Source organism: Periplaneta americana, chromosome 9 (assembly GCF_040183065.1).
Source record: "Periplaneta americana isolate PAMFEO1 chromosome 9, P.americana_PAMFEO1_priV1, whole genome shotgun sequence".
Classification (NCBI taxonomy): Eukaryota; Metazoa; Arthropoda; class Insecta; order Blattodea; family Blattidae; genus Periplaneta; species Periplaneta americana.
Genome location: NC_091125.1, coordinates 71,837,141 through 71,860,620, shown reverse-complemented (window position 1 = coordinate 71,860,620; position 23,480 = coordinate 71,837,141). Strand labels below are relative to the sequence as shown.

General features: G+C 36.9%; 1 protein-coding gene across 1 annotated transcript in view; it reads right to left on the bottom strand.

Annotated features, from left to right (window-relative positions):
* Positions 1-10,554: 10,554 nt before the first annotated feature.
* Positions 10,555-23,480, bottom strand: part of LOC138706071 (uncharacterized) — a 48,533-nt gene continuing 35,607 nt past the window's right edge. The window contains exons 3-4 of the mRNA XM_069834991.1: positions 22,875-22,973; positions 10,555-17,594 (exon numbers count right to left, since the gene is read on the bottom strand). Of these exons, the coding sequence (XP_069691092.1) occupies positions 15,596-17,594; positions 22,875-22,973 (2,098 nt within the window). The 3' untranslated portion in view covers positions 10,555-15,595. The remainder of the gene's footprint in view (positions 17,595-22,874; positions 22,974-23,480) is intronic.

Here is a 23,480-nt window from a genome sequence, read left to right as displayed (position 1 = left end):
CATACACTTCTATCCAGGCCGTCATCTTTTCCTCTCCAGATTCAAACCTGCAACTTACATAAACTTGCAATAACAGCAAAGTAAATAACACATATCAATTATGTCACACTACATATTATTAGCCGCCACGGTGATCTAGTGGCTAGACCGCTGGACTTATAATCCTATGGACCCGGATTCGGTCCCCGGTGTACCCCGATTTATAACACGTGTTGGGCAAGCCCGTGGTCCAGGTAACAATTTTTCTCTGGGAGCTCCGGTTCCCCTGTGGCATCCCAACAAATCTCCATAATCATCTAATCTCATCGCGGGTATTAGACCTACTTACATTTTACATAACTGTCTACAAGTCTACATCTTCAATTTATTTACATAATTACATTATGTTATAAACTTGACACCATTGAATTTTTTCAAGATTGTTAAATTTATAGCTTCTTTCAATAGCGAGACTGTAACAGTGTCCTATTTTTTCACTAGGCCTACAGTGTAATCAGCTTTGCAGTGAAATACGAATGTTTTGAAGCAAAAATATCTGCGATGTTCACTCAGACAGTGTTTGTATCCTGAAAGAAAAAAAAAAAACGTTCCACATCACCGGACGTAATAGGAGCATAATAGACCTATCTCAAGTAGGCTAAGGGATGCCACTTTCACACAAGTTATATTTCTGCAGGTTTGCGTCCCTGGAACCAGTTAACATTATCTCGTATAGCCGTGATTACTGCACATCCACAATTTTTCTTGAGATGTTAAATTTATGTTTTAGGTTTGTGACAATTGGTCCATTAGGAACCCGTTAAGAATATGCGAGATATTGTCCGTTTGTTTTTATAGCTTCATTCATTGGCAACTGCTATGATTAATATTGTGATCGTTTCAGAATAACTGAAAAGTTACGGTTAATAATATTACGAGTATAAAGCAAGAACAAATCCTAACTGCACGCACTACATTCTTCATCTGACATACAGTAATTAGGAATATTAAATCCAGACGTTTGAGATGGGTAGCGCATGTAGCACGTATGGGCGAATCCAGAAAAGCATATAGGGTGTTAGTTGGGAGGCCGAGACGTATGTGGGAGGATAATATTAAAATGGATTGAGGGAGGTGGGATATGATGGTAGAGACTGGATTAATCTTGCACAGGATAGGGACCGCTGGCGGGCTTATGTGAGGGCGGCAATGAACCTCCGGGTTCCTTTAAAGCCATTTGTAAGTAAGTAAGAACAAATCCTATCAGACTAACCGGGTTGCCTTACTTACTTACTTACTTACTTACTTACTTACTTACTTACTTACTTACTTACTGGCTTTTAAGGAACCCGGAGGTTCATTGCCGCCCTCACATAAGCCCGTCATTGGTCCCTATCCTGAGCAAGATTAATCCAGTCTCTATCATCATATCCCACCTCCCTCAAATCCATTTTAATACTATCTTCCCATCTACATCTCGGCCTCCCTAAAGGTCTTTTTCCCTCCGGCCTCCCAACTAACACTCTATATGCATTTCTGAATTCTCCCATACGTACTACATGCCCTGCCCATCTCAAATGTCTGGATTGTTCCTAATTATGTCAGGTGAAGAATACAAGGCGTGCAGTTCTGTGTTGTGTAACTTTCTCCATTCTCCTGTAACTTCATCCCTTTTAGCATCTTATTCTCAAATACTCTTAACCTATGTTCCTCTCTCAAAGTGAGAGTCCAAGTTTCACAACCATAAAGAACAACCGGTAATATAAAACCGGGTTGCCTAGAGCTTGAAATACTAGGCTACTGCATGAGAATTTTTGTGAGTTGACTGTACGTACCTGATACTTCACACAGCATTAAAGAAACGTAATGCGACACGTTGCGGGCTAGAATAGGGACTAAACCTTCGGACTCTAATTATAACATGTCTCCATCGCAAAATGTAAAGTTCTCCTTTCCTCTGATCCAGTGGCGGCTCCTGCATATTTCTTAAGAGGAGGAAAGAAGTTAACAGCACGAAATGACACCTTCTTGAATGAAACATGCTACAAATTAGCCTACATGCATACATGTAAGACCAGGTAGTGTTGGGGTTGGTCTTCCCTTCTGTATAGCAATAATCTGTTCTTGTAAACTGAGTTTCCTAAATTGCCCAAAATACATTAGACTATGTTTTCACTTCCATTCATTGTTGAATAATTGCGCAAATTAACAATTACAAGGAAATTCACAACTTCGTAGCATTTTTCGAGCACACTACAGCATCACACGTGTTGGAAGAGACTAGCTACTAACTCGTAACCGGAACCGTTTTACGGAAATGGAAATGGGAATGGGAAATAATCTGAGGAAAGCGAGAACACTGCACCCACCCACGTGGTCTGTGTTGCCACATGTACATTTTACAAGTTCAGTATCACATGCTTTTGAAGAATGTCAGTTCTTGTAAAGTCATACTACCATTATTGTTCAAAGCTGCCGGTGGCCGATTGATTTTTTATGTTAAAAATGATGTAGTTTGGAGTACCTACTTTCAGTTTCAAATATATTTGTACAAAACTGACAACTTGGTTGTTGCCCTGTCTAGTAAACAATGAATAGAAATGAATTTCAGGGGCCAACTACGTAGAACTGCTTCCTCTTTCTTTTACATAAATCCGACTTCAACTTTCAAATATCCACGAAAGTTTCAAACCATGAATAGTAGCCTATATAAAGTGCAATGAATAATATTTTTGATTTATAATTAAAAAAAAGTTTATATGGTGTCTTTCATAGCGTTCCGTTAAAACTGTTTTTGTTGTGTCTCCTCCTAGATGTGTTATAGTCTGGTTGAATGCAACATCGTTAGATGTCAGCGGTAGCGAGATCACGACCAGTCGGTTTCTATTTCCCGCCCTTGACCGATTCAGTGGAGGATCTCCTCCCTCTCCGTTCATTTACGTGCTTTAAAACTCTGCTTCTTTCTCTAGCCGCTAGTGCGCTGTTGTCTATGTGTGTTAACTGCAGTAGAGGAGGAATGGAGTGCCTTTCCTTCACACAGATAATCTCACATCTTTCTCACAGTTTTCTACAGCACATGAGCGCGCGTCGTTTACAACTCGATCAACCTAGTTTTTCTTATAGCTGTGAACTTGAAAATTATCGAATCTTCCTTGAATTTCAAGGCACATATTTTATTTGGTATTTACTTTCAAAAGAAGAAAATGTGAGGAGGACGTTCCTCCCTTCCCTCCCCCGAGGAACCGCCACTGCTCTGATCTCTTAAATCCGAAGTCTCTCCTCGTACCATTCTCCACATTTCAAATGCTTCTAGTCGTTCCTCTTCACTTCGTCATATGCCCATGTTTTTGCCCCCAAACAATGCCACACTCCATACAAAGCACTTCATTAGTCTCTTCCTTAGTTATTTTTCCAGAGGTTCGCAGATGTTCTTTTTTATATTAAAAGCTTCCTTTGCCATTGCTATCTTCCTTTTGACTTTCTGATAGCAACTCATGTTACTGCTTATGGTACACCCCAAGTATTTGAAGCTGTCCACTTGTTCTACTGCCTTGTTTCGAATTCGCAAGCTTACCTTCTTTATTTATCTTCCGATAACCATAGTTTTCGTCTTGTTTGCATTTATCTTCATCCCATATTGCTCACAGCTGTCATTTAGCTCCAGTAGCACATCCCTTAGTATCGTCTCCTCTTCTGCTAACAACAATATATCATCAGCAAATCTTTATTCTTCTTCCTCCGTCGATCACCCCTCCCATGTTCTGAAAACAGTAGGGTATGTGTCGATAAAGGACATCCTCAGGGGAAAAAAAAGTAATACATTTATTTGGCGCTGAACCTTACCTACAATTTTCTTCGAGAGGTTTACGCTTTATTACAGAGGAACACGCGTCCTTGTTGTTGCATTCATGCAGTCTTAAGTTCCACATCACTTCTTCTGTTCAACAAACTCTACCATTTCATGCTCTGTCCATTTTTTTTATTGTGAACGTTCATTGACGAAAATGAGGTGAAATAGACTCACCAATATACCCTTTATGTGATGAAAGGACGACGCATTGTTGAACGTGGTTCTGTTGCTCGCGTCCCAGTAAATTTATGAGGTGACCGTTTGATGAATTCAGCAACTTGAAAACTTAGTTGGAACTGCGTCATAATTAATTTGTCGTATTGACTGCCCAATGTGCGATCTTTTGTGGATCCTAACACTCGCAACTAAGCGCTCTTCAATTGGAAAATTTATTCGTATCTGCCATCTTACTATCGTTTAAGCCGCGTTGACAGGACACGAGTACAATCGGACCGAGTTGGTCGGACGGTCACTCGTACGCTACTCGTATCTTAGCAGCATGTGGTACGAGTGCACTCGAACGCCGACATCCGACATGAGTGGACTAGGATCGTGCTCAGCTTTCATCAGTTTGATCGGATACGAGTGTGGATTAAAAAAGCGGCGATAGTGAGTAGATCGAATCAGAAAACTTTTACAATACAAATTTAATGGAAATGCCCCAAAGAGACGTGTATGCTGTGCAGAAAAATAAAGTAACTTCATTTTTTTCTCTATTCTGTAGTTTCTAGGGTTGCGATAATTTTACAAAGCATTTCATGTAGATATCATTAAGTCTCAAAACTTTTGTCGTAATAAATCTTTAATTGGAGATATAATTATTTACCTATGTAATAGCCTCCAATGTATAAGTTAACGTCTCATGTGTCATTTCATCTTACTCGTATGTAAAATGAAAATTTTTGCAGCATACCCGTATTTTGAGTAGATTGTCATTTCGTGTTATTTTTATCTTCAAATAAAGCCGGATTAATTTTTATCAGAAATGATTAGGGAACCTTGGTTCCAGGCTTAAAGTTAAATGAGGCCTATTAGATGCACCCATTTCGTAGCGTCTTAGAATCCGTTTGTGGGTCTAACTTCTTTTGTTTGTTGTAGGGAGAGAGTTTAATGTTTAATGTATTTGTAGCTCCTTAATCATGCCTGCGACAGCTCTGATACTCTGAAGGACGACATTTCGTCATTTTTTAAACGATCCGATCGGCGATGGTGTCAACCATGTCTAAAAGGCCATATACAGGCGAAGAATTATCGGAGACTTATGTGTACAAACTTACTTACCTTAGGGAGGATGTCTGAATTGGATGATTGATCCTACACGCTCAGACTTATCTCCTAGACGTATAGTTCACAAATAAGACGTAAGAGGTCATTGAAATCGACAATTCCTCGTGGAGAAATGCAATCACTCGAGAAATTCTGGGCCGAGTGAATAAAACCTAGCAAATGCTTATACTAGTACATTTTAAGCAAAAGCTACTATTATCAGTGAATAACATCTAAGACACAGCTTTTGCTAAATAGAAAAATCTAGCGGCATTAGTAAAAGCTAAATTTTCCAGCATAGGCCTATATACTAAAACAGGTGTGAATACAACCAAGCATTGTCTTGATTTTATTAACAATTGCTTACAGAATTTTAAGTGTGGGTCAACCCAGGCTTAAAGATTTCAGTCTTTTTCTAAACTCTCATCTGAGATGACGGGATTTATGCAGTTGCGGACTCCCAAGTTCTACAGGAAACGAGTAAGAACCAGAGAAGAAAACTGCTGTGATTTCTACAGGTTTAATGAGGAGAATGTGCAATAGATTGCTAATTATTTTCTTGTGCGAGGAATGAATCCAGAGGTGGTGCTTTGTTTTCCAAGCAACGGATGGAAACCTTTCTTTGCTTTGTAAGTGACCCTAGATTTCAGACAGGTATTGGAAAGAATATTGGAGTGCAGAGGACGACTGTTTGCAAAACGGTGAATTTTGTACTTGGAAAAATTTTAAATAAGTCTCAACTATAGATTAAATTTCCTAGAGATAATAATGAACTCAATACTGCTAGATTAGAATGGACAGAAAAGTATCAATTTTTTAGTGCCATAGGAGTCATAGATTGTACTGAAACGATTTTCTTGCTACCTGTCGCTGTTTTGTCCGTTTTCTTTTTTACCTCTGTTTTCATATTCTGGACTTTTTTCTTTAATTGCCTCTCTGAAATAGACTTTCCTATTCTTGCTGATATTCGTTCACTACCTCTCCCCATGCCTTTCTTTTTTACCCTTGGTTATAGGAACCTGTGGTTTATTAAAAATAACAGGATGCATACTCAAAATAATCACACGCCTTGCTTGGGAATCGCTTCCACAATCATAACAGGATATTCACTTTCCGAAGAAGACATTTCTAAAACTACACACCTGACCTAACACAGAGTAGAACTAAATAAATATTAAAGAAAACACCTGAATTAATCCAACACAGAGTCAAACTAAAGAAAACTGAATATGTTAATTAAGGTCATTTCAACAATCGATAATAGCATTGTTGTCAATAAGCTGAGATTTTCCAGCACTTTCTAGCTAGCATTAACGAAAGATTATTCACACAAAGTTAAGCTATAGGTTAACAACTGCCGAAACTCCGCTGTAGGAGTCGGAGTTTCCCTTCATTAATCTGAACCTTTCTCGCTACTGATTGACAAGTCATCTGATAATACATCAGTGCTATCAGTTAACCATTCTCCCAACTAAATTATTCTATCAGTACGTTTCACTGTATATTACATTAGAACTAAAAACAATATTATTCTTTGTTATTTTTAACATGCTCAACACATTTCTTCCACGTGTCTTTTCCATATTCTGCGAGAAGGCGGCGACACATCGTTCCTTTACGTTAAATGGGAATTCAATTTCGAGACAACTGACTAAACATTTTAGTCTGTCCCTGTAAGTAAATGAAACCAATCAAAACAATAAATGCTTATTTTTAAAGCATTGTTGGGTTTTGAATATAAATAATGTTTATGTACGCGCTACTTGACGGACCGCGAGCAGTCAGACATAAACTTAACAAGTAACGATATCTTGTTGACTCATTCTATTAACATGGGGTTTTTTCAACATAGAGTAGAATCTATTTAGCCGATTTCATACACTGCAACTACCCACTTATCTCTTCAAGAAAAAAGTTTATCGCTGATCGCTTTTCTGCTTCTAAAACATATTTTTCCACACTACAATAGTAGTATAAAACAAACCTCAATTAAGAAGTCTTAAATTTGTTATATTGCGGTGACTCAAACATTTAAAAAATCTGCGAACAATACTCTTCAACATGCTTTTACCTATTAGAATCTGACTAATATTTTTCGAGTTAGTATTAAGTATAAGATATGCGAAAATATTCTACTTCATTGAAAGTCTACGTAAGTTACGCCTTCTTCCGTTATTGGTTGACAATTAGGAAGAAGGATTATTCCTCTGTAATTCTAGTGCTAATATTGAATGCTAGATAGCGATAGCTTTTGCTAATACTAAATTATAAAAGCTAAAGCTTACTTTTTATTCACTTGGCCCTATTCCTTAGTGATTCTACATTCATAGAAATGCGTGAGAAAAGTTTCTCAACTGTTTAGGCCTACTTCCATAACTTGCGAGCGTAGGGAAAACAGTGCGGTATGTGGCGTCATATACTACAATTATGCATGTAATTGTGCTGTGTTGATGAGAAATAATAAATTATGAATAAAATATATACTCCATTATAAAATACACTCTCTTCATCATATGAAGACAAACAGAAAGTAAATACATATGGAAAGATTAACTCTAGATTCGAACATAAACATGTAAATAAAAGGTGCTAAAATGTTTATGCAAAAAACAAATGGATTTGTTGGTGTGATATTAAAAATTCTTTCTTTTGTTTTCCTCGTGTTTTTTATTGTATCTGGCATTGGTTTAAGAAAGGTGTGATGGATTTAGTTCACATCTGGTATCAAGATCCTCAATTTTAACCAGAAAGTCTTTGAACTTTTTGCTAAATAGAATTCAAGTATAGAACAGTTTAGAAGACTTCAAAGTTCCGTGAATTTATTAAATTAATTTATTACTAAGTCTATTATTATTATTATTATTATTATTATTATTATTATTATTATTATTATTATTATTATTACTCTATTATTCTTATATTATTATTATTATTATTATTATTATTATTATTATTATTATTATTATTATTATTATTATTATTTGTTAAAATATTCACGATATAAAACGATACATTACCGTAAAGCGGGGTGACTTTGAACGCCGAGGTGACTTTGAACAGTAATTTAGCGCCCTTCTAAATTAAATGCTGTACCCTATTGCGAAAAAACTGAACTAATTTATTGACAAATTAAACAGTTTTTTTCGCAATTGGCTACAGCATTTAATTTAGAAAGGAGCTAAATTACTGTTCAAAGTCACCTCAGCGTTCAAAGTCACCCCACTTTACGGTATCGTTATTTTTCGTTTCTGACTTGAATGTTCTGGCACTACTCAGACAAAGTGGCTTCAGCCGCCACTGGAAGTTAGTGCGTCGAACAGATTGGCAAAAATGGAAGATATCGAGCTTCGTGCTGTCATTAAATATTTCGTAAAAAAAGAAAAGAGTCAAACAGAAATTAAAGCAGTCATGGATGCTACACTGGGGAATCCACTCCAGCGTTCTTGACTGTGAAAAAATGGGCGGCACTATTTAAACATGGTCGAGAGAGTGTGTAAGACAGGGCTGGGCACGTTACGTGATTCTGAGAAACGAACGCTGTTTACTTTAAAGAGCAATACTTCCGAGCGCTGTGACGTATTCATACTAAATTATATTTTGAGATTGAACATGTCTAATTCATTTGTTTCAAACATTGAATGGTTTCTGCAAATGAAAAGATCTCATAAGTCTCGGAAAACAACCACATTGATTATTGAGTTTCAAATAGTTTTGTTTGAATAGAAAACATTTATTGATTTCAGATTGACAGAAGTACGATTTTGTTACAATAGGTTATTCGTACAAAAGAAAAGTGTGAAAGAGTGTTTATTATTATTTTCCTTCTTGTGTTTCCGATTGTAATCCTTTATTACATATGTTTATAGTATTAATACCACTATGTAATTGTGAAAGCACTGTGCATGTAGAGTGTGTAAATAACGATTTGTGTGTGTGCATAGAGCGAAATTTATTTCGTTAAATTAATAAGAGTGTTATAAAGTCTGTACTGTACAATGGATTGATGTAATATCCTTATAAGCTATTATGTACTGACAGACTGAATGAATAGAACAACCGTGGCTCTTGTCGTATTAATGCAGGGAAGGTAGCTGTAATGTGAGTCCGCCACTGCGTGAGCGTTCTGCTCTGGCTTGCTTTGCGGGGCGAGAGCCTCCCTCATGTCTGGCGCTAGTGTAAGACGACTCCCGTAGTGGACATCCAGTAACAGCAACAAGCGAAGAAATTGTAGAAAAAAATCCACGGTATGATGTTGAATGACCGTCGACTGAAAGTGCGGGAAATTAGCGTGGTTTTGCTTACCTCAACTGAAGGGGTGCGTCACATCTTTGTCAATGTCTTGGGCATGTTCAAAGTCTCCGCAAGGTGGGTTCCGCGTTTGTTAGCACTACAGTCACTTAGTTAGCACTGGAACAAATGCACATCCAATGTCGTATTTCGAGGATTGTCTGGCTGGATTCGAGAAAAAACACGCCCAATTTTTTTAGGCTGTTTGTGACCACTGATGAAACGTGGATCCACTACCACATACCAGAGACAAAAGAGAAGTCGAAACAATGGAAGCACAGTGATTCTCCGCCTCCGAAGAAAGCAAAAACTGTTCAGTCGGCTGGGGAAGTCATGGCATCTGTGTTGTGGGATTCTAGGGAGATAATCACGATTGACTATCTCGCAAAGAACAATAACCGGAGAATATTACTCAAATCTCCTGCAGCAACTGAAAGAAAAAAATTCACGAGACGAGGCCAGGTATATGGCCAAGAAGAAAGTGTTTTTTCATCACGACAATGCACCTACTCACACGTCTGCAATCGCGGTTGCTAACCTACATGAACTACTGTTCAAATTGTTGTCACCAGACCTCACACCCTCAGACTTCTTTCTTTTCCCAAAGTTCAAACCTGACTTGACTTTGAAGAAATTTTCTTCAAATGAAGAGATTATCGCAGCAGCAGAAGGTTTCTTTGCAGACCTCGAGGAATCTATGTACAAGGAGGTTGCAGCAACATTGCAGCAGACCAAGCATGTGAATCTCAGAGGAGATTATGTTGAGAAATAAAGATTCTTCATTTTTTTATATACACTTTTTACATTTATACCATTGATTAAATTTCAAACTTCTTTACCGTGTTAATATTTAGAATTTACGCAAGGTAAATCCTAAATATTAACACTATAAAGAAGTTGGAAATTTAATCTGTGAAATATTGTTTCAGAATAATCCTAGTTTAATTTCTATGTCAGACTATGTACTTTTCAAACAACCCTCATAGTCTTTCTGTAAAATATGTCACCTGTACCAGCTATAACATTTATTTTTTACTCTGGTTGAGGACTGTGCCTCCAAAAATTTGGGGCCTGGCACACCAATAATCTTAATGCTTATTTTATTATCAGGTCAATGCCTTATGAAAGTAATCGTACCTTCAGAAGACACGCAAGAAAGAAATAAACAACAATTACAACAAAAGGAGCACAACCATTATTTATTCAAATATTGGGAAACAATCCAAAAAACTAGAGCTGTACAAGTTCCATAGACTAGACGTGCTGCATGTTATGGTTCAAAATGTTATACAAAATTTAATTTTTAGTGTGTGAATAAATTAACATAATTTACAATTCTTTAATACAATTCAGCAATTATATATACATATAAAACTGTATGTCATTCAACACGAGTTGCGTTCAAAACCATACACACAAGTATCGTCACACATTCGATTTAGAATATCCTGGATGTACATTTTATCTCCCATTAATTGTAAGGCACTCATTCTGAGTTATTTTTGTATATGCATCCCATATTTACCAGACTCTTAAATGTTAAATAGTCTGATTGATCTACATATATCAGCCTGTTACAATAAAGTACATTAAATTTGGCTAACTTCATTAGTCTAGCAACCCTGCACATGGCAATAAGGGAAGATTCTGCAGATATGCTTCACTCAAAAGAAACATGAAAATTGGCTACGTTCATATTCATTAAAATTATTACTTCAGGCTGATTTCAGTGTTTAAAAACGTAAAAATCATTGTGCAATAAATTTAAACATATTGAATTGAATATTGAGTTTGTAACTAGTGTGAATGCAACAAAGAACAGCATGGTTGTAATTGTTTTGAGTGTAACTCCAGAACTATACCTCTGTATTCTTATGTATGCCTAAATGATAATTATTTTTGTAATTTTTATATTTATTTTTAAGTCTCTGAAATATGTTTAATGTATTAATAGTGAAATGTGAAAAAATAGCAAAATTTATAATCTTTAACTATTTATAATAACAAGTTTCTGTATCATGTCTCTTGCGTGCTCTTTGATTTGTATGTTTTAAAATAATTATATAGCATACTTGGAGACAAGATTACTATTAAGTGTGGGAACCAATGGCAATGTTTGGGAACAATGACATGAAAAAATGAGAATGAATGCTGTAACTCAGTCTGTTGTGATCCAAGAAGACACAACACACGTCAACCCTGTATGTTTCGGCATAAAATAATCAACAATGATTCTCTATTATTTTCTTTAAACACTAAGAAAATTAAACATTTATCACTTAGCCTCCTGAGTCCTGAGAATATAGCATACTAATATACATCATACATGATTATGATATAAGATGTATATGCATACCCACGAAGTATACCTGCATTTGTGCCCTAACTGTAACCTGCAGAATTTTTTCAGCATCTTTCCCCATTTCAGTGTATTTTTTTTAAGTATAGAATTATATTGAATTTTAAAAATAAAACAACAAATGTCTTAGGACTCAGGAGGTTGTAAATATGAAACTGACAGAATTAATGGACCAGAAAAATGACAGTCAACTTCTTTATCGGCTAATATGTCACACTGGTACTCATTTGCAAGTTGCATTCAGCTAAGATAAAGAATAATATTTGTTTCAAAGTAAATTGTAGGTGCCTGATTCTTCATGCATTAATATTTATTTCATAATGTAGTTACTAAACATAATTGAACAATTCAGTGAGAGGGTGTGCTAACATTCTTAAGCAGTTCGTACATTTTTATGAAATGTGTCACAACATTTGGGCGATGAACTTGCCTTTATTAATCCGTGTGATTAATAAAATTAGGATATTTACATATCTATAGTGAAATAGTTATATTAGTTATGAACACTATACCAGAAATGAACGTTTTATATTTCAAGTGTGGGCTAGTTCACTCTGTCACTGAATAATAATTGAGTTTCAGGTCGTATAGAAAAGCAGATAATAATTAAATCCCTCTGATTCATATAGCAATATACAAATAATTAAGGGCACAACAATAACCAAAACAACTGTAGGAATTTATAATAATCTTAATTTAGTGATTTTTTTTTACTAAGCCTACTCAACTTTATCGTGCTGTGAAAGGATATTTTAACCTTTAAACAGACTTTGTTTTCTTGTAATTTTCTTTTGTTTATAGTCACTTAGGTGTAGATTGTTTTTTGTTTGTGAGTTACTTCCTTTAGAAATTAAAACATTGTGTGCATACTCGTATAAACAAATAAAGGTACCGGTAATATTCTTCCACCATTAACAGTTGGCTCATTTCAAGTACTTTTTTCTAAAGTAAGAAATTATATGGACTTACGTTTGGAGTTACTTAAAAACACTGTTATCAGTTGATTTAACAATGTTGTTGATTAAACATACTGAAGATATCATACTTTGTACAAATACGTTTTTGAAACATTGTGCAGACTTTATATTTGGTCATAAGTAATAGTCTGTGAACTGTTGGTTTTCAAAAAACTTTAGCAGCCCAAGGGAGACATAATTAGCTTTGCTACTCTGAAAAATTATCTTGATCAACTGTCATCAGTTTCACTTACCTGTACTACCCAGAATAAAAGTAAAACTAATTGTCATATTGTGTTACAGTCTACACGCAAACCAATGTAAGAAACAAATTTTCTAACAAATAAACTTTTCTAAGAACAAATAGTAATATCAATTACTAAACTTCTCTCAAATATTTTGTCAATATATATAGATTTAATGATCAGTCTTTACATTAATGGACATGGATAAGTAATAACTGTTGTTAAGAATAAATAATTTCTCAGAAGAAATTCTTTGAAAGACGATATGAATTGCGACAACCATGTCAAATAGTAAAATTAGTAACAGAATGACTACCATATTTGAGATAGAATGATATTAATTTTTATTAGTTTCAGATATTTGCGCTTCATAAAAAAGTTATAAAGCTAATGTAAAAATAAAAATTGATGAAATTAATGGGTAACAGAATTATTCATGAAACAAACAACATAACCATAATTTTGTCAATTCTTAAGATTTTACATTTTTGTAAATCAGTAGCCATTCTTACATTATGAAGCAGTACAACTGGAACTTGAGCTATTAATCACTTATATACATGTAAAAAAAAAAAATATGCTGGTTTAATCATAATGTCATGTGACTAGCTGTTAGATGAAATCCCAGTCAACCCTATTTATTTATTAAGTATATTAACATTTAAAAGTAATTCAAAACAATCTTTGGTTATTGTATTAAAATTTATATAAAATATAAAAAATATCGTAACAACCTTCCCATAATAATGGGTCTATTGCAGGCACTTCAGAAGTGTGATGGACAACTGCTTCCCATACAGGCTACAGTCATATTCGTGTAAATTAGAAGGAATTGTTGGCACTCACATATTGTCAAGGTAAGAAAGAAACTGTTCATCCTATGCTCTTATTGTTAGATCCCAGGAATATAACACAAAATAATAAACCTGGTGTTACTTGTGATCAGAATTTTTTACCTAAATCTTGAAAGAACTCAGTAAAATTAATTATTCACTTAAATGTAGTGTGTTTCTGAATACAGTCTATACTGTCGTCAAACGAATTTTACCGGCCATGATTATAAAATGTGACTATACAATTCATGCACAACTTGAAGCAAAGTTAAGATGAATATTACGTCACAAGCAAGGCAGGAAGGTTAATCATACACGGTATCAGAAAATAAAGGCAGGAAATGGTTAATATAAATGAAAATGGAGCCACCATCAAGATATAGATGGAAATAGATATCCCATAATATTTGCTAATGGAATTGATCTGAATGCTTAACATTTGAAAGAGATGTTTACAAAAAATAATATTGTATAGATTACATTGCGAGAGATGAACAAAACTGTTGAGAAACCTGACAGTATCTTGTTTCTTGCATAAATATGAAATCTAAAAAGGTATTAATGTGAGAATGGTGGCAGTATATTTTCCTTCTGGACTTTCTGAATACCTAAAATCTGATTTTTGTGTCGTTGGACTTGCTCAAGAGCTATAATATAGTTTTTCACAGAACACTAATTTAAAAATATGTTGATTATGGTATGACAACACCGGAGCAATGTTGGAATGAGAACAGACAAGGGAAAAAAAATACTGTGAAGAAAACCTGTGGCACTTATTCTTGACCCATTTTTAAATCTCACTGGATCTCCTTAGTGAGAAACCGCTAGCTGTCAGTTATGGAAAATTTGCTCGAAATCTCTGTTATATTTGAAGTGTACATTAACATGACAAACATGATTAAAGTGGACCTCATAGAGATTTAAAACTGGATCAACATATATAAGAACTTGGAATGCTTTGTAAATCTAAAGAGGTGCGGTTTGGATTTTCTTCACTGCAGGTAATGAAATGAATTCATACTATTTCGAAGGTGAACAAAAAAGGACTGTAAATCTGACTGTTGCGTCACTTGTGTGACAAAGCCTGTTTTCTTTCTCCCCCTTTAAGGCTCTGTAGCAAGCATTGTTAATTAACTTTCATTTAATGGACAATTTTCAATAGCAGTGACGAAGTTAAATGAATGCAATAAAGCACAGCATAGGGTTAAATGATATAGAATCATCATTCCCTGTAACTTTTTACATTTTCAGAAACATGCTACGTACTGATAGAACATTTTTATCGACCTGACTTTTGCATAGCATTTAAAAATGCTTCTAACTGCATTTACAAAATAAAGTGCTGTCTGCGTGGCAGTATTTTTGTATGTACGAAACCATTTCAATAATTGCACGGCTGCATATCCTTTAATCCTTTAACTTAGAGAAAACATTATTTCTAGTGGTGAAAATACAATGAGACATCAACCTTCACAGAAACAACTCGTCAGTACTGTCTTTCTTTCCAATCCCTTTTTAGTTTCTCAGTAATTAGGAGAAATAATGAAGAGGTCCTAACACTAGTTCGAAAAGTGGGTGTTAAAGCCTATGTCAGATTGATTACATAGTAGTAGTAGTTTAGGAGTTGTAATGTTGAGATCCACTCCTACAAGAGGTTGAAATATAGTGTTCTCACAACCAGTAGGTTAGGAAGCTGTTAAATTATAAGTCTTTGGTGATTTATGGCACATAGTAACAGAGAGAAGAGTTGACTCCAGGATGTTCTACACACGCGCACTCTCGCACACTCCGACAGTCTTGTAGCTTGGACCACGGTACCGTCACGCTGTGGGAGGGCGCTGCTCGGGCGTGGGGGGACTGCTGGAAAGCTCCTCGCCCTCCAACTCCGAATCACCGGGACCCGCCACACCCGCCGCCACAGACATTTCGCGCACGTTGCCGGGCAAATAGTCCTTCCAACTACGGAAGAGGTAGCGCGTGAATTTGCGCAGCTGGCGAAACTTGCAGTACGTGGCCCCCTCGGCTGACTCCAGTTGTTGCGTCTGGATGAGGAATCCCTTCTCTTTGAACGTCTGCTCTAACTTCTCCCGCGCCAGTGACTTGCGAGTCTTGCGCTTGCGTCGGAAACGCTCGCTTCCTTCTTTCTGCCGATCGAAGGGTGCGCCATCGACCTCTGGTGGCGGTAGTGCCAGAGGCGGGGGCTCGGCGGACGGCGTGGGCGGCGCGGGTGGTGGCTTGTCTGCAGGGAAATGTTCGGGAGGTGCACCGCCCTGCAGCGCTTCCCTCGGGAAGAACTCGTAACCACGCATAGACTTATCACCTGTACCGCTATAATAGCGAAAGTTGCCTCCAGAGTCTACTGATAACATTTTCTTTTCCTGTAGGCTGGGTTTGGCGCCGCCCGTGAACTTGAACTTGCAAATGCTCACTTCCGTCGTGGGGTTGGCGTTATTCTCACTGGGTAGGGGCGGTATAAATATTGCGGAGCGCTTTCTTTTGGCGTTTGCGGGTGGGGGATTACCGAGGGGTGCCAGACGTTTCATGCGTGGAAATGTCAGCTCTGGGGGCAATATCTTGGGCGCCAGACTCTTGGGTTGAGGTTCAGGTGGCTTCGGTGTCGGCGTCGGGGGCGGAGGGGGTGCGGGGAGTGGCGCTGCAGGGATGAATGCCTGGGACTGATCCACGGAAACGAGGGGGATGGCCCCCAGCTTCTGATAGTACAGAGCCATGGGGTGCACGAACACGCCCGCCCCCGGCCAATACACGTAACCCCCAGGCGCCTGCAGTTCTGCAGGTGGAAAGGCAAGCCCTGCCACCGTCGGGGGAGGGACTGTAGCCGGCGACGATTCCAGTAGTTCCTCGAGATCGGGCTCGTTCTTGACTGCCGGAGTCGGTGTGGGCGTCACAACACTGGGCGCCGAACTGCGCGGCTCGTAAAAGTTTCCGTGCTTGCGCAGCAGTCGAATTTTGAGCTGGTTGAGATCCTTGACGCACAGGTTGAGCGGTTCGTCGTTGCAGGGGGACGGCGAGGGAGGAGCAGGAATGGGCGCGGGCGCTGGAGGTGGTGCTGGAGCAGGACGTTTGCCCCAGGCGCTGAAGTCCTGAAAACCGGCGGGTTTCTGTTGTGTGAGTCGCTTCTCCAGCAGACTGCTGATGATGCGGTTCTGCACATCTGCATGATTGATCTGCTGGGGTCCCTCGCCGCGCAGCGACTCGATGGCCCTGCACTTGATGCCCGGCGTTGATTTGCTGGCGACGTCTGTCACTCTCTGCTTGTTCTCCACAGGCATCGGTTCGGGGGCGCCTGGGAAGATGGTGCCATAATTCTTGTAAATAAGATGGCAGATATCGGCCTTCTTGGGCTTACGTCCCCGCCGCGGTTTCATGTTGTCCAGAGTGATCTCCCCCATGTAAGGCAGGTCCTGGTACTTCATGACTTTGTGCTGCTGCTGGGACGTGGAGGGTGTAGCCGACATGATGACGGAGGAGCGTCTTTTACTGCCGTCCGCTGGCGTCGACTGTGGTGGAGCAGCACTCTTGGCGTCAGACAACAGACATCCTAGCAGTCCCTTGCCCTTCCGCTCCGTGATGATGCTCACCTCATCGTCGAGTCTCGTCACCACCTCAGCTTCGCCCGCGCCCACCAGAGGGATCGTATTTAGCACGACAGGCGTTGCGATAGCATCGGTCTCTGCCTTGGCGGACTGATTCTGCTTGCCCCCTTCCTGCTGCGCCATGGAGGCCTCGTAGTGATCCAGGTACTCCGGGGGCAGCGCCTGGTGGTGGAACTTGAGCTTCCAACGCGATCTACGACGCCCTCTGTAACACCATCACAATGTTGTAAGTACTCCTATTAACGTTTATGCATACTGAAATACGGGAAGGTAATCGGTTGATTTCCAGTGACTCAGGATACGTATGGAATTCTGCTCGCTTGACAGTTGAACTCGATTTCTGTGCTGGGGACACCTGTTAGGCCGAAATAATTACTTCCAATGTTAGAATGATAGGTGAGAATCATGACGAGTAGAAGAATTTTTCCATTTACCGAGGGCAAATGGGCAATTGTAAGTAGACAATTTTGCTTACGACATTTATCAGTTAAATACCGTATGACTCCTTAATATTCCGCATACTTAACGTGATGTAGAACTTGGAATTTTTTTCATGTAGAAAATCATTTTTCCATTACCGGTTTTGAATTTGCTATACTTGGGTCCAGAGATAAATACGGTAATCTCTACGGCACAGAGAATTGTGATATGCATGCTGAACGAGTTCAGTAAGAGTATTAGTTTATTTTTGCTTAAAAATATTTCGCGATCCAGTCAGCAATGGAACAAAAATCATCATTAAACAAGACAAATACCTACCGGTATACTTTAAATTATTGTACATAATACAAACGTTGCATGTGAAAAAATAAACTCATCCGTAAATTCGTAACAATATGTGAACACTTAAAAACACTATCCGAGACATCCGATTAAAGCCTTACAACACAACAGCAGTACTGTATCCGTTTTGTTGTACGATTCTGACTGCTGGATTTTGACAAAATCACAGCAAAGGAAAACAGAGACGTCAGAAATGTGCTTCCAGAGAAATATCTCTGGCTACATTTCTTTAGATCATAAAAGGAACGAAGATATTAGACAAGAGGTGAATATCTTCAATGCCAACGATAAGATATCTGATTGCAGAAAGAGATGATTCCAATTTAGTGAATGTATGACTAACGAAAGAATACTGAATTACAAGCCAATTGGTAGAAAAAATTATTTGTTATTTATTTAGGAATTTTCAATCTAGAAGACTTATCTAAAAGAAATGTGAAACTACATTGCACTAGGCCTGTTATTAACATTACTATAAAGTCCAAATGAACAAACGTTTTTGTCTCTTGGCATCACCAGGTTTCATTTTGATTTTACAATGTCTGATACATAATATTGTAGTACGTAGTATAAAATACTTAAAAACAATAATTTATATCTTAAACATACTTATAAAATAACTAAACATCTATACTAAATTTGAATTGCCATGCTAATTACACATTTGAGTTTATCAGTTTGTTTTGGTTATAATACTGGTAGTTTATTTTAGTTTATTGATTGAGCTTTTAGAACATTTAAAATATGAATAAATATTGTATTATAAAACAATCAAATGATAAGTGAATGTACAAACATGAACTTGTATATAATTATTTCTTTTGTTAATATATATCAATAAATCGATGATCATTATTTTGATAAATGTGGAAATGCAATTGTATTATTAAAATGAGTGAAGTTGAAGAATTGTCTACGGACAGATATTACGAGTACATTTTTAAGTTATAGATAGTCATTACCAGGCTTGTAATGTTGGGGACCGGTTACAAATGTTGACGGCAACATTGTACATAAGACGAATACATGAGCTAGTACGAGAACATTGACTTGGTTCTGCGATCGATTACGGGAATAATAAGGTGAACATAAACAAATCTGGACAGATATAAAAGTAAATATAAGCTACCTAGCATTACAAAGATATATTTTTACGCACCTTTCGTTATGTGCAGAAGAATTATCATAGAATTATTCGAGGATTTGAGTTCCGGAGTATTCAGCAGGTACACTGTTTACGCATGCTAGAGTAGCGACTGGTGAACGGATAGTAAACTTGAAATCACCATAAAGCACCCTATCGGTCCCCAACATTACAAGCCTAGTCATTACATATTTGATTTAATCTAATGACACATTCTCTATATATATAGTATAATCAGAAGCTTATCCAAGTCTTTATATTTAACTTGTTCATTTGATCTTATTGAATATTGATAGTTTCTATGTTTTGTGTTATTCTTGACCCTATTCATTTATCTGTTGAGAGATCAATTTCTTTAAATAAACATGTATTAGTTATTAAAACGATTGGATAAAAAAACTACGATTTACTATTATCAAATATTATCTATGGTTTTGCGATGCATTTGACTGTTCCATTAAGACAGTCTTGCGATGGCGACTAGTACTTTAGAGCGAAAGCTCTTTTCTGCCCGCTGCGCGCGCGCGGAGCTCTTTTACCTGTAAACATTGCTAAAGGATGTACAGATCTTTGAACACAGCGCATCATGACGGAACTGAAGCGCTTAAAGCTTTCAAGGAAGAGTGGAAGATACAATATTTATGCTTCGAACATGGTGATGAAGTCCAGTGTTTGTTGTGTAAAAAATATATCATTTGCAAAAAAGCAACATAAAACGGCATTATGAGACGCAACATGAATATATATATATATATATATATATATATAGGCATTATTCAGGAGAAGAGAGAAATAAATTGCTTTCGGAATTGACATCGAAGGTAAATTAATTTACATTTGGGTCAGTAGACTGTATCTAGATTCCTTTTATTTCTTTATTTTAAATATATTGTTGATGTTTTATTTGTTGCTTGTTTCTGGATATTTACTTTTATTAGACTACGTGTTTCTTTAATTTAGAAATAATATTTTTTCTTTAATTGCACTTTAACTTATACTATTACTAAGCTCAAAAAGCTAATTCACTTTTATTCCAATAACTATTTTCAGGATTTTGAGCAAATATGAACTAAACATTTTGAAAACTTTGATGCAAGGAGCTTTTTTAGTAACGTCAATATAAAAATATAATTTCAAAATTATTAGACCTAATTGCATCAAATTTTGTACAGATGATATTATCATAGATCTGTTTATATAGTTTAAATTTCACAAATTTTGGTCGAAAATTGTGGAAGTTTTAAAAATCATACATATCCCCTTAAATGATTGACCTCAAAAATTACGATGGCTCTCAATATTTTAATTTAATCTATTGGTTTTTTCATATTACTGTACGTGCATCTCACAAATCGCTCTAAGAAAACTCATTACATAATCACGACTGGAGAGTAAGGACTACATTTTACAATCACACAATCAATATACTTTATTTCAATCAATACTGTCATTATTTTTTCAACAAATACTCAAAAGTACTTAGAGCTCACACACTTGGAGCAGGTAGACCCTATTAGTTTCTCCTAACCAATGAAGTGAAGTATTTACATAATACATAATTGCTGTTAACAAGAAAATGGTTCACATACAATTAACTTTTCCTATTTCTCTTTTTGTTCCCAAAAAAATCCTTCCCTTTCCGATTTGTTTATATATGTACATGTATATTAAATAACTGAATAATTAGCCCTATTACATAGCCAGAAATTGAGTAACGCAAGTTATTGTAATAATTGCTGCCTTTATTCACTGCATGTGCATGTTCATCCCTGACGTCTACGTTACGATGCTATGCGGCCGTGATCAAGGTCGAGCTCTTCTACCATGATTGGGAGCTAATATCGTCTCATCCCTGTATTAAGATGTTGTTCTCTATTACATCCCGATATAGAGTCTAACAGCGAACGAAACAACATGCACATAACAGACCCTACATGACCGACTTTAACAAGTGGATTCACGAAGAACCCAACTCAAATTACAGATGCATACTGACATTAACATCACATCGATTCGGAAGAACCAAACAAAAATTACGTCATAATACATCGTCCACTAGCATTTTAAATAAATCTCGAAAAACTTATCTTTAACTTTAAAAAGACAATATAATCTGTTACATACTGTATGTCAAAGTATAATTTATTTGCTGATATGATTTCCGTGTTTGTTTTGTTACGTGTTTAACATTGGTTGTGCCAAACATCACTTGAAATAATCATTACATCATTCTATTTTGCTTCTAGAGGTCTGCATTATTCAGTCACAAATAAGTCTCAGTATTTTACTGTGATTTTCAAATGAATAACTAGAATTTGAATATACTTATTATTTCCTTATATTTATTCGAGTTCGTCAATCATAATGGTAATCATCGTGCCATTTTTAAGTTAACGCAATTTCACTGCGAGTTTCTTTAAAATAGTTAAATAGTAAAGATGAATCCTCTGATTCAACTAATTTAATTTTATGAGAGAATCTATATTTTGACCGTTAATACATTTTATTACTTCCGATTGAGGTTCTGGCTGATATGTACATCTGTTATCAGGCAGTAGGCCTACATCTCATTTGACGAATGTGTCACAGGAAGAGCAGTTGTTTGTATACATCTGAAGTTTGATTAGTGTAATAGGCCTATGTTACTAGTTGGTGATGTATGCAATGGAGGGAGAAGGAACTGGCCACCCTACCACATTATCTTATAGCTTAATTGTTTCATGAGTGATGCTTTATTAGTTGGCTAAACAACAAGAAGAACTTCATTTTACGTGAGAAAAAGGAAGCCGATTTTGAATGAATCGCAAATATGTGTTTTCGATTTGAAATTAAGTTCCATTAATTTTTTTTTTTCGTAAAAATGATTAAATTTCATATGCATCATTCTTGGTTGTAGGTACTGAATTTGAATATTCACTATATTAAACAATTTCATAAAGGTTACTGATGTCATCAACAATGTGTTTAAATAAAAAAAAAACTTTAACTAAACCCGAATAAGATTGTATAACGCATTGGCTCTTCTGACTTTACTTTACGGTTGTGAAAACTGAACAATCAAGGAAAACAATATAAAGATTAACTGCGGCGGAAATGAGATATTTAAGAAGAACAGCAGTTTATAAATGCAACGACTACAAAACAAAATTAGAAATTTCGGAAGAATTGAGAATGATATCAGCCTTTTAATAAATTTTAAATTAGGCCTATAAGTCAAAGTGGATACATGTCAATAGGGACAATAGGAAGCTCCGCAACAGATATCCTAGATTAGGGTCTATTAAAATTACACCCCGGCGTGTACGGGTACAAGAAAACCTGGAAGACCGTGAAAAGACTTCTCGACTTCTAATATGAGACCGGAACGGGCCAAGTTGTGACCCAATTCCTTGGAAGCTACATAATGATGATTCATGAGATTTCTTGTCATAAAATGTTTAGTTATTCATGCGCTCATTACAATTTATATTTAAAGTTGGAAGGTATTGCTTTAATCAAATTTTGTATTACGTAGGCCTACTGCAGACGTAGCATTCAGAGTGTAATTCAATTACTCACTTGCCGCGCCCTTTATCCGCCCGATGCTGCCGATCCGACTCCTCTTGAGGACTCGTAGCAACGCTAAGGGGCGACTCCTCTAGCTGCTGCGACGCTGGGCTGTAGCAGAAGCAGAAGTTCTCCGTTATTATACCAATCGAAAAAGTTAGTGTAGCATGATTTACAGCACATTGGACTTAACGAATATTAGAAGGGACTGGATAAAAAGATAGATTCCACTTGCGAATAATAATAATAATAATAATAATAATAATAATAATAATAATAATAATAATAATAATAATAATAATTTAAAAAGAGTAATAATTGGATTCTGTCTATTAGTCCCCCTTTGCTGGGAGGGGCACGGGTTGGGCACTGTCCACGTACGTAGGCCGCTTGGGTAGGCCTATTGTATTACCCGAAATGGAATGATGTGCATGATTTAAGGCTCCCCGTGCTACAGATTCCCCTACGGGCCGTCTCCGAACTCGCCTATAACTTACAAAATCCTTTTACCTTTCCACATAGGCATCACCTCTGTTCCTCAAGCCGTGTTCCACGAGCTACCATGAGCCCAGATACATAGCACTACTACCAGCAACTAATGACCACATACCACAGGGT